The sequence below is a fragment of the Cryptomeria japonica genome, chromosome 10 (genome assembly GCF_030272615.1).
Source record: "Cryptomeria japonica chromosome 10, Sugi_1.0, whole genome shotgun sequence".
NCBI classification, from domain to species: Eukaryota; Viridiplantae; Streptophyta; class Pinopsida; order Cupressales; family Cupressaceae; genus Cryptomeria; species Cryptomeria japonica.
The window spans coordinates 694,487,059-694,504,273 of record NC_081414.1 but is presented as its reverse complement, the minus strand read 5'-3'; the positions used below and the strand labels follow the sequence as shown (position 1 = coordinate 694,504,273).

The window sequence follows — 17,215 nt, the reverse complement described above, 5'->3', positions numbered from 1 at the left end:
AATGGCGACAAAAATAAGAACGTGTTTTTATAACATGACTTAAATTCTATATAAGAATATGATAAGTAAATTTATTTCGAAACTTGCAAAACAAAAGAAACATGAAAGAATATATTTTGAAATGATAAAAGATTGATCTTTCTCTTTATACACCCTACATGTGTTCTTACACATTATCACTTAAAAGATATGTTTCGTGTGTTTAAATATCTTATTATAAGACTATATTTTTATCTCCTCTAATTTTTTACGTCCTTTAAATACAACCATTTGAAAGATGCATATATGTTACTAAAGATGCTTTTGTAAGTCATATTTCAAAATGATAAGCTCATATACATTCCCGTGTTAGGGGAGATTTACTAGTCTCATCCACTTTGTATAGTTATTTTTTATATTTTTTGTAGCATGTAGGTGTTAGAAGTACAATTGTCGCTGCACCAAAAGATCGACCTATTAATGTTTGATACAACCACTAGACTTATAGAATCCACAAGAGGTGGTTAAGCCATGTCACAAACTTGAGCATTGTGATGCACAGTACAAGGAGACCAAGGGCACACACCTTGCAACAATCCTCCCCTAGTGCAAGCGAGGGGGTTTGAACCTATGACCCAGGCTTTGATACCACTTGTTAGAAGTATGGTTGTTGTTGCACCAAAAGATCGTCCTATTAATACCCAATACAACCATTAGACTTATAGAATCCACAAGAGGTGGTTAAATCATGTCACATACCCGAGTGCTACACTGCATAGCACAAGGAGACCAAGGTCACACACCTTGCAATGGTAGAATTACATACATTTAACCTCTCTACTTTTATTGTTTTCACTAGGATAGGTTCTTTTCAAGCAAGCTATAGTTACTACTTATTTTAAATGTGTGATAGACACTACTCATACAAATTTTCAATGGAGTGCTCATTGTGAGGTATTTAAGAATTGTTTTCATAGTTTACATAGGTTTATATTATTTTGAGTGTTTAAAAAATATTTAGTTCTATGTTAAGTACTTGCAAAACTTTGATATGCATCCACATAGTAGTTCACATGCATACCAAAGTTTGCATAAAATCTAATGACAATGAAAACTATATACATGCTTTGATTAGAGTGTCCATAATGCATTAAAAGTTGTATTTTCTTGCATGAATTTAGCTTAAGATACTACCATATATTAATTTTATTTTTTGATATCCTCAATTGTATGATCCCAATCCTTAGATCTCACATTTAAGGATCAAATTTTTACTTTTTAAAATTAGGTAATTTTTCAAATTTATTGATCTAAATTTTGAGTCTTTCTACTTGAGTTACCTCAGAGGCCCTTTCTTAAGCTTCTCCCTAAATTGTAAGAAGGGACCATGGTCAATGAGATTGGTCATGACTTGCTCGTCGACGGTCTACCTCCCCACCATCTATTGAAAGAACCTTTGAGTGGCCTACTATGGTGCTTCTAGTTAGTTTGATTCTAGCAAACAATTTTGTCCGACTCTTACCATGTTGCTAGTCGTGCTATTGAAGAAGAATAAAAATACAAAATATGATATCTCCATGGATACTCTAGACCTCATTGATGTACGGGGAAATTCATATGATCAATATCCCCCTCCTCTCCCCTATGTTACTACTCTAGCCACGTAGTAGCTTTGTTATTATTTCTATGTTTTATGCTCTAGGATTTAGCCTCATGTACACTCTAGGAGTATGATTTTACATCCATCCACTTTTTTGTGAATTTATGCAAAAAAATTTTTATAAATGATAACATAAACACTTAATCATAAAACAAATACAAATTTATAACTTGTCAAAATTTTATTAAGCATTATATGCTACCCTAGCATATGTGTATGTTTATTTGTGTGTGATGTTGTATTTAAAATCATTATTTCATTGATCTAATAATCATCAAAGGAAACTTAGAAGCCATTGAAAAACATTATTTTTGAGTATTTATGAGAGTCATAATCTCATTATTAGGGCATTCCAATAGCGCTCATATATCATCTTAGGTCCACAACATGCTTTCCTTTTTCTATCAATACTTGTTTCAAACTTGTTGAATTAGTCCAACCAGGTTTCTAATTAAGGAGAACAAGACTCTTTCAATTTAGATAATTCCTTAAAGATGTTTATAGACAATGTTAGTTCTTGGGATTATTGAAATATCAAATAACCAAGGCAAGCGAGTTCTAATAGTTCATTTCGTGCGTCTCGTCTCTATATATACAAGTTCAAGTTCACACACTTGTTCGGTTTCAAAGGCATAAATCTAAACTAAAATGACATAGAACTAGTTTGTAGGTTCTAAGATAGTCATCAAATGAAGCCATAAAATTCCAATAACTAGGTAGATATATTCTTTCCTACGTTTTATTTAAATTATCAAATTTTAACTTAAATATAACATTTAATTTTTATAATTATTTTAAAATATATTATCTTCAATCCTAACTCATTTATATAGTTCAGTTGTTTATGCAATTGGTTATATTATTTAATGGCTTAAATACTTTATTTAAGAGACTTTAGTTTTTGTTACAATGGTTAGGACTAATCTTGTTAAAACCCGATTTAAAACTTTTTAGTTAGATTAATGATATTTAATAAAAAGTTTAAAATTTTAAAAGATATTTATTAAAAATTAATGAAATACATAAAACATTAATGTGATTTTTGTTTTTAAAGATTATAGAAATGATATTTTCATAATTCATTTAAGGAACTTGTAAATGTTTATGGAGGAAAGTTATGTGTAGCTTTTTTTGCATCAACTTTCATATCACACTATGTGATCCATTATGAGGATGATGATGAAAATGAGATCTTGATGAAAGAGAGAGTATGGTGTGAAACGTTGATGAAAAAGAGCTACAATTTTTTTTCCATAAATGTTTACAAATTCAAGATTAAATATATTGTTTAGTTTAAGTTTTAAAGGAACGGAAAACTAAGAATTAAAAAACATTTAAAAAATAGTTAAAAAAACAAACATTTAGAGTTATTACACTTGTTCACGTTAAATAACACATGCTAAACATTGACTTGCTTAGATGGCTCATTTGAAATCATACTCTCTTTGGTAGAGTCTATCTATTAGTTTGATTTTCGCTAAGGCACCTAAACAAGTCAAAGCTTACAATGTGTCTTTAAGTCAAAATCTCTTAGAGCTTAGAGTGTGTTGTTTAAGCTAAATTTTATCTAGCATATTAGATAGCAATTCTCATAGGTTCACATATGAATGAATGAACATGAATTATTATTAATGATTTTCTTATTTTTAATTGTAATCAAACATTAATTTCTAATGGACATTCATAATCGACACGACTCAAAACTTAAAATGTATTATTTAAACCAAAACACATCTAACATTAAAAATCCTAACATTTATGTGTTCTTATTGATCCCTCTAATTTATCTCTTTTCCAATTTGCTATGCATACATCTATGGATTTGCAATTTTTATTTTAAGATTTTCAAATCATGCATTTCTACAATTCTTTTAGTGCAGCATGGATTCAATGCCACATACTCTTATCTTCTTCCTCACTTAGCCAAGCCAAAATCAAGATTTAAATTAAATTGCAAACTTAATAGAAACTAAAATTAATGCAAGATTGTTCTCCTCGGGGATGTTCCGTCGTTTTTTATATTTAAATGTTTAAATAGTTTTATCTTTTTTATATTTCTTGGTTTGTAGTTTTATTAGTTTTCAGAATTTATTAAGGTTTAGATTTCTAATATTAGTGTTTTTTTTGGCAAGGTGGCAATGCCACTTGATATATTTTATTAATAATATATAATTTTTATAGTATATTTAAAAACTGATTCAAATTGAGCTCCCAGAGAAAAGAACCAGCAAGAAAAACTCCAGTCATTGCTCATCAACATGGCTATAGAAGAGAAGTAGTGAACAATCCTCTAGCCAGAGCTAGTTACAAAATAGAGATTAGCAAAGGAGCATGTAGGCACATTTACAAATAGGAGCATGCAAGCTCATTTTACAGAATAGGAGCATGCAAGCTTATTTACAAAATAAGTTCCTGGGATATCTTGAAGGCCCTACAAAAAGAACTCCTGCAACCAAAATTGACATGCCCCTGCACCAAAAAATACCTGTAACCAAAAAATATATATACTACAGAACACAAAGAATTTACAAGAAACACAAGGGTCCAAAACATGACTAACACCAATGACATGAGATCTGCGGTCCGCCATTATAGACAAATGCCAAAGCAGAAGGGGTGAATGCGGAAATGCTAGAGAGAAATGAAGCCCAAAGTTTTTATGCCATAAATGAAAAGAAAGAGGAGATATATCATAATAAATCTGACAAACCAAAAGAAGCAGCATACATAGATAATCATGAAAACAATGCCATGCCAAACTTTAAATGGCATATGAAGGACAGATTCCCAATGTGAAAATAAATATCTCCAGATTTTGCACCAGAAGAGAGTACCAAACACACGAACAACATCAATAACAACCAACTCATCGTTAATGAATGCCAAGTGATGATCAAGTAAAGCAAAGTTCCTCAAATCAAAACCAAAAGGAATTATGAAAATAAATACCTCACCAAAAGAAGAGAATATCAACTCGTATAAACGAGCAATCATATAATAAGAAAGATTAAATACTCGACTCTCTACAGGCTATACTTAATAGGTTTGGGAAGCTCATCAAATCACACCCCAATCCATAGGAATCAATAATAGTTTTGTCACAACCCATATTAGCGAGTCAATCAGCCAATGCATTACCTTCACAATAAACATGTGAGGCGATGAGGTGGGCAAATGTATCAAGAAGAGTCCATATTTGTTCAAGAATATACCGGAAATGCTAATTATCGGCTTTTCTTGCCTTGCAAGCATTAATGACAATAGCCGAATCACCTTCAATATGAAGGTATTTGAAATTCAAATCCTTAGCCATAACAAGACCTTCTAAAAGAGCACAAGCCTCGGCCATATTATTTTTGTCAGAAGAAATTGGCATAGCTTTTAATGCTAATAAAAAACCCAAATGATCACTAAAAACTATCCCTATTCTTGAATCACTAGGATTTCCATGGGAGGAACCATCAAAATTCAATTTACAAAAAGGGGCATTAGGAGGATGCCATTTTATGGAATTTCTGTCTACAAGTGTTTTCCGAATCCTTGGAAAGGCAAGTGATAAAGGAATAATGATACTTTTCCAAGAAGAGATCATAAAATTGTCCGAGGAAGAGAACTTTGAATTCGTATTAAAATATTTCTGAACATGAGCATTAACTTGCTCAATAATACTTCTTTCCAAAATCCCAAGAACAACCAATAAATCTGATGAGTCACATCTAAAAATGCGCTTGTTTCTTTCCCACCAAATGACCCATATGACTAAAGAGGGAATTATAAACCACAAACAAGCAAATAGAGAAGATGAATACAAAACTAGCCAAGACTGAAACATGTCCCATAAAGATAAAGGTAAAGGGAATGAAAGAGATAACTTTTGGAGGACAAAATGCCAACAACTACTCGCAAACTCACAATGAAGAAAAAGATGATTGACATCTTCAAGAGCTTTACCACATAAGACACAAGAAAAGGAGGCTGCAATATTAAATTTGACTAAATGGTCACTAGTCAAAATTCTATTTTGCAGCGTGAGCTAGGAAAAAACACCAACTTTAGGTAATACTGAATTATTCCAACAGAACAAAAAGGCATGATGAGGAGCATTTTGATTGGCCATTTGTTGAACAGCAAAATATCCTTCTTTAACAGAGTAGTTTCCCGATTTAGAAGGGCACCAGATAAGTTGATCTTTGATGTTAGAAAGGAAAGCCACTCGGTCTTGCAAAACAGATTTAAAATTTTGAATTTCTTGCAAGGACAATGGAAGAGTAGAGGGATCCTTCCATGAGACCTTGTGAGAAAACAGATCAACACTATCTACATAATCAACCAATCTAACTCCCCATGATTGAGAAAGAACAACTGAAACAGAAGCAAGAGAATCATGCTATGAAAGGGGGGGAAAGCCATTCTAGGAGTCTTTCCAAAAAAGAATATCCTCCCCCGAATGGACTTGCCATGAGAGAAAATTAGAGACCACTTCCCTACATGAGATCATAAAGTTCCAAATAGCAGATCCATGTGGAGGATTAGAAATTGTGAAGATCCTAGCAAGATTCTGGGAATCCAAATACTTAGCCTGCATAATTTGGCACCACAAAGATTGGGGCTTAGTATACATAGACCAAACTAGTTTGCCCCCAAAAGCCCTATTTCTTTTAGATAAGTTCTGAATCCCAGCACCACCAACTTGCTTGGAAAGAGACATCTTGGTCAAAGAAATCAGTGGAATCTTTTTATCTTCTGTCATGTTATTTTTTCAAAGAAAAGATCGAATAATCTTTTCAATTTGGGAGATTACTGATTTGGGAGCTTGAAGAACTGAGATATAGTAATTAGGAATGGCAGATAGGACTGTTTTAATGAGAAGTATCCTACCTAAAAGAGACAACCACCTAGCCTTCCAAGCATAAATACGAGATTTAAGTCTCTTAATAATCGAATTCCAAAAAGAAGACTTAGCAGATCCCATAAAGAAAGGAATCCCCAAATAGGTAGAAGGAAGAGAGTCTATTGGGAAACCTAAGATATTCACAAGTCTATCAGACACCAACTGAGGAGTATTAAAAATGAAGATCTTGGATTTATGGGGGCTAATCTGTTGGCCAAATCTAGCAGTATAAGTATCCAGAATAAATTTAATATGAGTAGCCTCTTGAATAGAAGAGGACCCAAATAAAAGTGTATCATCGACAAAAAGGTTATGAGTGACTGAAATATCAGAGTTAGGAATTAACACCCCTTGCCAAAAGCCCAGATCCCTTTGCTTAATAACCAATCGACTAAAAGCTTCTGCCATAATGATAAATAAGAAAGGAGATAAAGGATCTCCTTGTCTAACACCCTAGGTTGAAGAAAAGTATCCAGAGGGAGCTCCATTAATGATGACAAAAAATGAAGCAGTAGAAATACAACTCTAGATCCATTTACACCAGCTTTCAGAGAAACCAAATTTTCTCAAAACTTTGAGCAAAAAAGCCCAACAAAGTTTATCATAAGCCTTCATCATATCAAGTTTGACCACAAAAGCTGGGATATTGGACGAATTTATGGAATGTAAAGTTTCATGAGCAACAATTGCTCCCTCATGCATTTCCCGACCTGGAACAAAACCTCCTTGTTGATGAGAGATGATATGAGGAAGGAGAATTTTAAGTCTTAAATAAATAGCCTTGGTGAAGATTTTGTAAATAGAGTTGCACAAAGAAATGGGTCTAAATTCAGCAAAAAATTAGGGATTCTTAGATTTTGAGATAAGGGCAATATAAGTGATGTTAAATTTTTCAAGGATATACCCACCCCTTCTAGACTCTTCCAAAGCCATTAATAAGTCAAAACCAATAAAATCCCAACATTTCTAAAAAAACAAGATAGTAAACCCATCAGGACCCAGAGCTTTGTCAGGGGCCATGGAAAAAACAACAGAATGAAGCTCATCTAAAGAAAAAGGCCTCATAAGAAAGTCATTATCCTCATGAGAAACAAGAGAGGGGATAGATTCTAAAAGCAAATCCACATGATGATCCATAGAGGAAGAAGAAAAAGAAGGAGATAACAATTCCTTAAAAAAAGACACCCCCTCCTCTCTAATCTGTTGATCTGAATTAAGGACATAACAAGACTTAGAATACTTAATACTAAAAATTGTAGAAGCAACTTGTTTAAGCTTGGCTGTAGCTTGAAAGAAGGCAGTATTCATGTCACCTCCTTTAAGCCAAACCTCACGAGACTTTTGCTGCCAATAGATTTCAACCCGGGAGCAAAGGATCTCCTAGTAAGCTTGCAATTTCTTTTGAGTATCATTAGTGGAGGAACTAGTGCCATGTCTAATAATCTCCTCATTAACAACCTTCAAATCATTGGCAACTACCTCTTTTTCATGAAAAATATTCTTAAAGACCAATTTATTCCAAGCCATAATTTGAGATTTCACAAATTTCAGTTTGGAATAAAATTGAAACATCTTAGTACCTTTGCAAAACAAAGCACTTATCCACCATTGCTTTAATAAAGAAAGAAAACGAGGATGAGTGAACCACATTTTCTCAAACTTAAAAGAAGGTCTAACAGAGGGAACACGATCCAATTTATCAAAATTGAGCAAAAGTGGGAAATGGTCAGAATCTGAGGAGGTAAGAATCTCAAAAGAAAAGGAAAAGTTGCTCAAATCTAGGTTTAGGGAAATAAGAAATCTGTCAAGGCGAGAGGCAATCTGGCATTTAGATCTCCTATTAGTCCAAGTGAAAGAACCATTAGAAGGGAAAATATCGAATAACGCACTGTCTTGTAGAAAGGAAGAAAAGTCAACAATAAACTTCTGAGTTGTAGGATTACCCCCTCTTTTTTCATCTAAGGAAAGGAGAGCATTAAAATCACCCCCAAGCACAATAAAAAAATCATCATATCGTAAAAACAATTCAGATAAGGAATCCCATAAGTCGGTTTTATCTGAAGGAGAAGTCGGACCATAAATATTAAACATAACAAAAGAGACTTCAAACCAGTCAACCTTTAACAATTGCCAATGAGAAGCAAAAGATAACATCTCAACTTTGACTGATTTAGGATTCCATAAAGTTATAAGACCACCACAAGCACCCAAAGAAGGAACATGAACAACTTTCCAAAGGGACCATTTGGAAATTATGTTATCAAAAGAATCTTGAGAAAGTTTAGACTCTTGCAATAAGATGATATCCACTTTTGAAGAATCAAGAAATTTCTTGATCCTTCCCCTTTTGTCAGGGGCATTTAAGCCCCTGACATTCCAAGATAAAATCCTCATTTATCACAAGGAGAGCAACATGCCCTCCTTGTTTTGACTTGGGAAGAAAATTTCTCTACAATAGTGGATTGAATAACAACCGCAATCTCCTCCTTGATTTTAGCCAATTTTGGTTTCCGACCCCTCTTCTTAGGAGTTTTAAGAATAGGGGGGGAAACAGAAGGAGATTGCTCCAAGGCTAACTTCTGAGAGAAATCAAATCCATACACATTAGAAACAGTTGAAGAAGGACTATCAATAAGATCCGCATCCACACCTTCAACTGAATTTGGTTGAGAAGAGGAAACATGACAACCATCATGGACAGGCCCCGAAGAGGCAGATGCAAAAGAAAAAGAAAATTCGGGAAATTCCTTTGCAACAATCTCATCAAATAGATCAGAAGAAATTGAAAATAAAATATTGAAGCAATAAGCTGAATCTTCTTTTCAGAAACGAAAAGAGAAGAAGGAGACCTTGGAATGGGCAAAAAGAATCACTATCAAAAATCAAACTATGAACAATTTTGGTATCATCCGCCAGACCCACAAAAGAAGAACGAGGAGAAGAATTAACAGAGCAATGATTTGTGCAACCATTCGAAGGTAACAACAATTTTGGAAACGGAACCAAAGGACAAGAAATTTGAAAAAAACTCGCAGAGGAAAACAAAAAAGGTTCAAAACGAAATTCAGAAGACCAATAATCCTTGAAAGGACTAGGAAGAAACTTAACCGAGTTTGAAGAAATGGAACAAAACCGACGAATGGCAGACAAAACAAAGAAGAACACGACCAAAGAGCAGAGAAAAGTAAAATCCATCAAAGGCACATCACATACTGTATATCCAGAAAAATTAGTGTTAGTTTAGATAAATAATATATATAAATAGTTTATACATTTAAAGATTGTTTTATTTTACTTTGAAAAATAAAATCATATTAATTAATATTTTTAATCTAAATATTAATTTTCTTAATTGTTTAGATGAATTATGTTATTTTATATTTAAAAATATGATATAAAACTTTAAAAAATATTACTTTGTTCATTTTATTTATGAATAATATTTTCTTACTTTTAAAAAATGATTTATGATAAATATGTTCTTATTGTTTTTTTAAAATGAATTTATTTGAACGTAGATGTTTCATATAAGTATATATAATTAATGTTACATTACTATTAGATGATATAAAAAAATATTAATATTAGTATAATAATTATTAATTATAATGTAATAATGTTGCAGTCATAGTGCATAAAATAGTTTAATAATACTATAATATAAAAATAATATAATATAATAAGATAATAATATGGACTTCTATTTTATTAAAATTTGTAAAAAAAATCAATTAATTGAATAATTTTTTCCTTAATTTTAGAACTTTATTACACTAAAATAATTAATGTAATAATGTTGTAGTCATAGTGCATAAAATAGTTTAATAATAGTATTAAAATTTAATAATACTATAATATAAAAATAATATAATATAATAAGATAATAATATGGACTTCTATTTTATTAAAATTTGTAAAAAAAATCAATTAATTGAATAATTTTTTCCTTAATTTTAGAACTTTATTACACTAAAAGAAAACAAAAAAATTATTCAATTTTACTTTCAAAATATTATCACATTAATTAATATTGTCCATATTCATGTCAATTTTTTTAAAAATATTTGCTTTGTTACCCCTAGACAGTCAAATATTTTTAAAAAGAGTACCGTGTAGTTCCTAAAATGTATTATTTTGTGAGTTCAGTCAAGTAAATTATTTTGACTGTGGAAGTTTGAAAAAATTGCTCTTTAGTAAAATGATTCTTACTTAGTTTGACGATTTTTAAGGGTGTTATTGGTTTATTGCTTTCAAGTGACATAGGACTACATTTTATAATCACTTTATGAGCTTAATTATATTCTAAGTTGTCTACATGTAAGATCTAGGTCCCATGATCTTCTTGAACAAATCCAAGTTCGGGCTTTGTTACCTCCTAAACACCCAATTAACAACAATATAGAAGAAACATTATAGGTCATTCCAAAGTTAGGTTGTAACCCTCAATATAAGTATACAAAATAATACAACAAGAAATCGGAGATTAGAATTATCATTAGAATTAATGTTGATAATAATATAATATAAAGAATACAATAATAAAATTAAAAGAATAATTAAATAATAATGTAATAATAGATGGAATATAGTAATATATTATTTAATAGTCCAAGGTGTTGAGCTTAGTTGGTTAAAGCATTGAGTTCTCAATGTGGAGAATTCTAAGTTGTGACTCTTGGTCTTCCAAGGAAGAAACTTATAGCTATATACAAGAAAATAAGAAAAAACTAAAGATATATTTTTTTTTAATGCAATTTATTTCTTCCAATGTTACATCTATCTTTTATATCATATCTATGTAGAGTAGATTTGATATGAACAAATGTAACAATATGTATTTGTTTGTTTAGATGTATGCATATGCAAATTCACTTCTCTAAACACTGCATTTTTCACTTTTATGAAATTGATATCATGTACATTTGCTTTCCTACTTTTTTTCTTACCATAATTAGTAATTGTACCTAGCATTTCCAAAATGCAGACACAAAGTATATTTTCCTATTGACTTAATTCACCCAATTGAGGTACAAATGCTGGTTTATTTATAATGAAACATGAGTTTCTAATGGGCATCTATGTCCAGGATGAGGTTTCTTATTTGACCCACCCTGGTATGTGACAGCATTTGAAAAGACCTGTAAAGAGCACATTGGATTGTGGAAGGGAAAGAAAACAAATCGGGAGGGAGATAAAAAAATATTCTGCTCTTGACCGGCATGGTTTTCCTTAGTCTTTGCCTTCAGTAAACTCCACGTGCTTGACCAGATGTTAAGTTTGGCAATGTCATGATTAGTTACCATCTCTAATCATCTTAATTGCCTGTAATTCTCAGAGTCTGTGAGGAAACAATGTGGTCGGATTTGCCTGAGCATTTGAAGGAAAGAGTGATGGAATCCCTGCCAGTGGACTGCTTCTTTCGTTTCAGGTCTGTTTGCAGGGGATGGAATACCTTCTTGTCATCAGAGCACTTTAATTCCATTGCAAGGAACAGCCAGCCATTTCTCATTCTTTGCCCTTCCAAAACCCAACTACCATCCCTAATCTACTCCTTCATCACCCACACTTGGCGACCCATTTCTGTATCTTTCATACCTCATGATTGCCCTCTCAATTTTGGGGGATCTGCTTCAGGGCTTCTATTGGTAGGCCTCCAAACCAATTCCTGGTATGCCCATACTTCTCCAGTGCTATATGTCTGCAACCCACTAAGCAAAGCATGCTTGAGGCTGCCTGGAATGGCTTGTGTGATTACCATTATGGCCAACACTATTTCACCAGTGGGGCCTAAAAGGGATGAATATAAGGTCATGGTGATAGGCAGGGATAGCAGGGATATGGTTCTATTAGAGGTGTATGACTCAACCAGCAAGTCATGGAAAGTTGTAGGTAGGATTCCTGATGTGGTTATAAGGAATGAAAGCATGATCTACTCCAAGGGCTGTTTGTTCTGTATGACTGATGGGGGCATGATGGCCTACAATACTGAACAGGGGATCACAACAGTTGTGGCCATGCCCACAGCAGGGGCACACAATGTGTGGGCTCAATTGATTTGCTGTGAGTCCCGAGTGGTTGTGGTTGGGGCAATCGAAGAGAATTACAGTTTGAAGGGTGTTATTATGTGGGAGGTGGTTTTTCATGAGACGGTAAAGGATTATGTGTGGGAAGAGATTGTGAAGATGCCCAGTTCTGTATTTGATGAATTTAGAAGATGCTCGAATTCAGATTGGTTTCAGTGTGTGGGTGTGGGAGATAAAATCTGTTTGAGAGCGAATGAAAGCACGAAAATGCTTGTATATGATGTAAGTGGAGGTTCCTGGAGTTGGGTGTTCAATTTCCCTGCGGATTTGAGACATTAAGTATGAGATACCTTCCATTGGAAATCATGCCCAGTACCAGACTTTCTTAGTTTTTGTTTGTAATTCTGTGGTAGGAGAGTCAAAGTTTGAATGAATTAGATAAGCTCAACGGTATACCAGTAGAGCCCAGGTAAATCTTTCCCCATCTACAACAATGCGGGGATTCAGAATCCATAGATGTTTAAATGCACTGTCGATCCAAGACATCAATATGTTAATTTGCCTGTATTTACTAATTAATTAAGATCAGAGAACATTTTAAATTTTTTTATTTAATTCATAGATGTGATCAAAGATGTATTTTGATGCTATTGTAAAATATGTGTTGAAATGAATAACAAAAGAATGTGTATTAAATAAAAAATGTTAAATAATAAAATCAATCTAATTCTATAAAAAATATAGAATACATTCTTAAGACAAATTTAAAATTAAATGAATATACAAATTTTACTATTATGAAACTACATGATAACATTTTGTTTTGATTGAAGTAAGATTGAATTTTTATTTTGATTGAAATAAATGCTTTGGACTGAAGCTATGAATGACAAAGGAATTGTAAAAGACTCCAAAATCTTTTACATCAACAACCATAAGAAACATAAGACAACAATCAACAAATAAACAGACCCAAACAGATCCAAAACAACACTTTGATTCATAAACATGGCCCTAAAGAACCTGGACAAAACTATGAAATGTTGCTAAAACGTGGCACATATGATTACCCCCAACCAAATTTAGCAGAATTTGAGATTGGGCATGGGTTGCAGGGGTAGCCATCCCATACTCACAAATCTCAAATCTTCACAAAACTTGGCTAGCCAATTCCAAGAGGCTGTGCTCACATCATAAACAAGTATCAACATGCTTTCATTGGCTCTGAAACAGATCTTATCCCCCACTCCCACGCAATCAAACCAATTTGAATTTGAGCTTCTTCTGAACTCCTCACAGACAGAATTTGGCATTTTCCCAATCTCTACCCACTTATAATCCTTCACCATCTCATGAAAAACTAATTCCCACATAATCAAGCCTTTCAAACTGTGATTTTCTTCGATTGCCCCAACCACAACCAAACCAATCTTACAACAAACAAGCCGTGCCCACAAATTGTGTGCATCTACCGTGGGCATGGACACAATTGTTGTGATCCCCTGTTCAACATTGTAGGCCATTATACCCCCACTGGCAGTGACACAGAACAAAGAGCCCTTGCAAAAGAACATGTTTTCATTTCTTATATCCACATCAGGAATGGTGCCTGCAACTTTCCATGCCATGGTAGTGGAATTATATGCTTCTACTACAACTCTACCAGTGCTGTTCATGCCCACCACCATGACTGTATATTCATTCCTTTTATCCCCCACTGGCAAAATTGCCTTGGCCATGATTCTACTCACAGAACCCATTTCTGGCAGCAAGGAGTACATTTGGCTAAGAGGATTGCAAACACATAGCGTTGGAGAACTATACCCAAAGCAGAAATTGGCATTAATGTCGGCCAAGAGCAGCCCAGAAGCAGAACCTCTGAAATTGATGGGGCAATGGCACTCATGAGGTATGAAAGATAAAGAAATGGTTCGCCAAGTGTGGGTGAAAAAGGAATAGAGTAGGGAGGGCAGTTGGGTGCTGGAGGGGCAAAGAATGAGAAATGGCTGGCTATTTCTTGCTATGGAATTGAAATGTTGGGATGAGAAGAGAGCATTCCAGGTCTGGCAAACAGCCTTGTAACAGAAGAAGCAGTCCACTGGAAGGCATTCCAGTATTCTCTCCATCAAATGTTCAGGCAAATCTGACCACATTGTTTGCTCACGAAGTCTGAGCTTACCCATCTTCACAATTAGAGGCAATTCCTCAGTGGTGATGCTCTGCACAATTAGAGCCAAATTTCAGAGAATTTAGAACCGAGCATAATTTCCAGATGAAGGAATCTCAAATCTTTAGAAAACATGAGCAGCCAATTCGAAGAGCAATATTAAACTCTATATTTTAACAGAATGTTGTCACTCCTCGAGTCTGCAACTACATTATGTCAACATTATGTCTACACTCTGCCCCCTCAGAGTCACACTAGACCTTTTCAACAAAGGCAACGCCATTTCCATTTCTGCCCCAATGTCTCTATAGACTTCTTGACCACGGGCAAAAGTGAAATCAATTGGTGTGTTTTAGATTCTTGTCATTTGTAGCTCTCTTTCCACTTTTTAAAAATCATTTTTCTAATCATATTTTATGATTTAATTTTTTTATTATTATTTATGATTCAATTTGTGTTTTTAATGAATACATGTTTTAGTTTCTATTAATTAAAAATATATACATATATTCAAAAAAAATATAGGACACAAGGTCACATGATAGTGCCTTGAAAGCAAGATAATAGAAAAAAAAGAAGTTGCAGCTGGTCTTCAAAGCAAGATAATAGAAATAACAATAAAATCACTTAAATGGCGAGAGCAACAGAATGCAAGGTGGAGGGATCTTGGTCATGTGTTTTCTCATACGTTGATAGGGTTCAAGGTGATATGAATTGTTAAGAAAATTAATTTATTGAAATTAATAAAAGTGAAAATTTTAAATGATATTATTTTATGTAATTTTTTTTTGTAAAGTCTTGTTAATCATATATTTATTAAATATGTAATAAATAAAATAAAAATTATTTTATTAGTTATATTTATTTAATAATAAGTTAGTGGAAAATAGAGAGTGAACTTTCTATAAAAATAAGTTGAAAATTCTCCATTTCCTCTTATTCATTATCAATTAAGTTGTACTAATAATATTACAACATAGGTACATGTGTATTGACAATCATATGGTCAAAGTACTTACAATATAAGTATGACTAGTCTATCAGCAAATAGAATGCGTCTTTAAGTGTATTTGGCTATATTTATAGTTAATTTGAAAATCACCACAACAATCTTTTTTATTTTCAATTAATTAATAAATAGGGTCAAAGGTGCATTTTGGTTGCTTGTTGAATGGACAATTTGCATAAGTACTTGGGCATATGAAATGAGAGACCTAAATTTGGCGTTGTAGCATATAATGCAAACATTTTATAGCCATTAGAGTCAATTTTCAAACTATTAAAGTGGATTCAACCTCAACACCATGTTGCCATGATATCTACAAGGTTGATGAGGTAATATTTACATATTTTTAGTAGTTTTAATGGAAATAAACTTATTTATAATTATTTTAGGTTTTTATTTAATAAATGAAAACCTTTTGAACTCTTCTAAATCATAACCCATCAAGATTGAATGAATGAGAAAAGTTTGGCTAAAGAGAAGACACAATCTAATCTTATTCAAAAAATTTCCATTCCCCACCATGCTTGAGACACAAGAGAATATATCAAAACAAATTGAAGCGAATAAAATAAATTAATAATAATTAAAAACTTAGAAAATGTTAATGCAATGAACACACATTAGAGTGCCCTTGCCACATCATTAAAATCTTTTATCCTCACAATTTATACTACTGGCAAAATAAATACATGGTCAAATTGTAGAGAAAATGTATTACAATTTTATTCTATAAAATTATCATATAAATAAGTGAAAGATAAAAAAAATTAAAATATAATTTGTATGCATCATTTGTTTATTCAAGAACAAATACAGCTATGCATGTAAGTTGCAAAAAAAGAATATTCATTTGCTAACACTTAAGAATAAAAAATGATTTTTGAGATAAGTGGTAGATATTTTTTACCATCTTTGATGTAGCAATAATGAGGTGCTACAATATTTCTTAAGCAAACTCTATCGAGTTCATCCTTATTGACATTACAAACTATCCTTATATGTGTGATTTTGGGCCAAGGCTCTACATAAGATAAGGAAGATCACATCATGTTCAAGACTAGCCACTAAGAGCCCTAGCTAGGCCTTTGATTCAACATGCCATGATCCCTTCTACTATGAAGGAGAGCGGTGAGGTCGAGACCTTATAATCTATTAGTTCTCTCACACAAATCTTATTTTAGCATAATATGTCTCTTTCATGGGTTGATGAGAGTGTTGTTGACTTGGTGGTCAACACCTCCTTGGGGATTCATGACATGGCTTAATCGCCTCCCACGAATTAGGTTAAATCTAGTGTTTGTATTAGGTGTTGATAGTTCAAGCTTTTTGCGCAATGGAAAATGATTCCAACAATTGGTATCAAAGCCTTGGGTCATGGGTTCGAGTGTCCCTTCAATGGGTGTTAAAGGCTTAGTTAATGTTGAGGCAAAGATTGTTGACTTGGTGGTGAGCACCTAGGTGTCATTAGTCACCACACTTTTATCATTTT

At 33.0% G+C, this 17,215-nt stretch overlaps 2 protein-coding genes across 2 annotated transcripts; one reads left to right on the top strand and one right to left on the bottom strand.

Moving 5' to 3' along the window:
* The first annotated feature begins 11,881 nt into the window (after positions 1-11,881).
* On the top strand, positions 11,882-12,892 carry LOC131076559 (F-box/kelch-repeat protein At5g15710). The gene has a single exon (XM_058013798.2). The coding sequence runs from the start codon at positions 11,882-11,884 to the stop codon at positions 12,890-12,892; it is 1,011 nt and encodes a 336-aa protein (XP_057869781.2).
* A 743-nt stretch (positions 12,893-13,635) lies between these two features.
* On the bottom strand, positions 13,636-15,009 carry LOC131076558 (F-box/kelch-repeat protein At5g15710-like). The gene is made up of 2 exons (XM_058013796.2): positions 14,953-15,009; positions 13,636-14,772 (listed from the first exon to the last, which is right to left on the bottom strand). Exons 1-2 carry the CDS (start codon positions 15,007-15,009, stop codon positions 13,636-13,638), a joined length of 1,194 nt encoding a protein of 397 aa, XP_057869779.2.
* Positions 15,010-17,215: the final 2,206 nt, after the last annotated feature.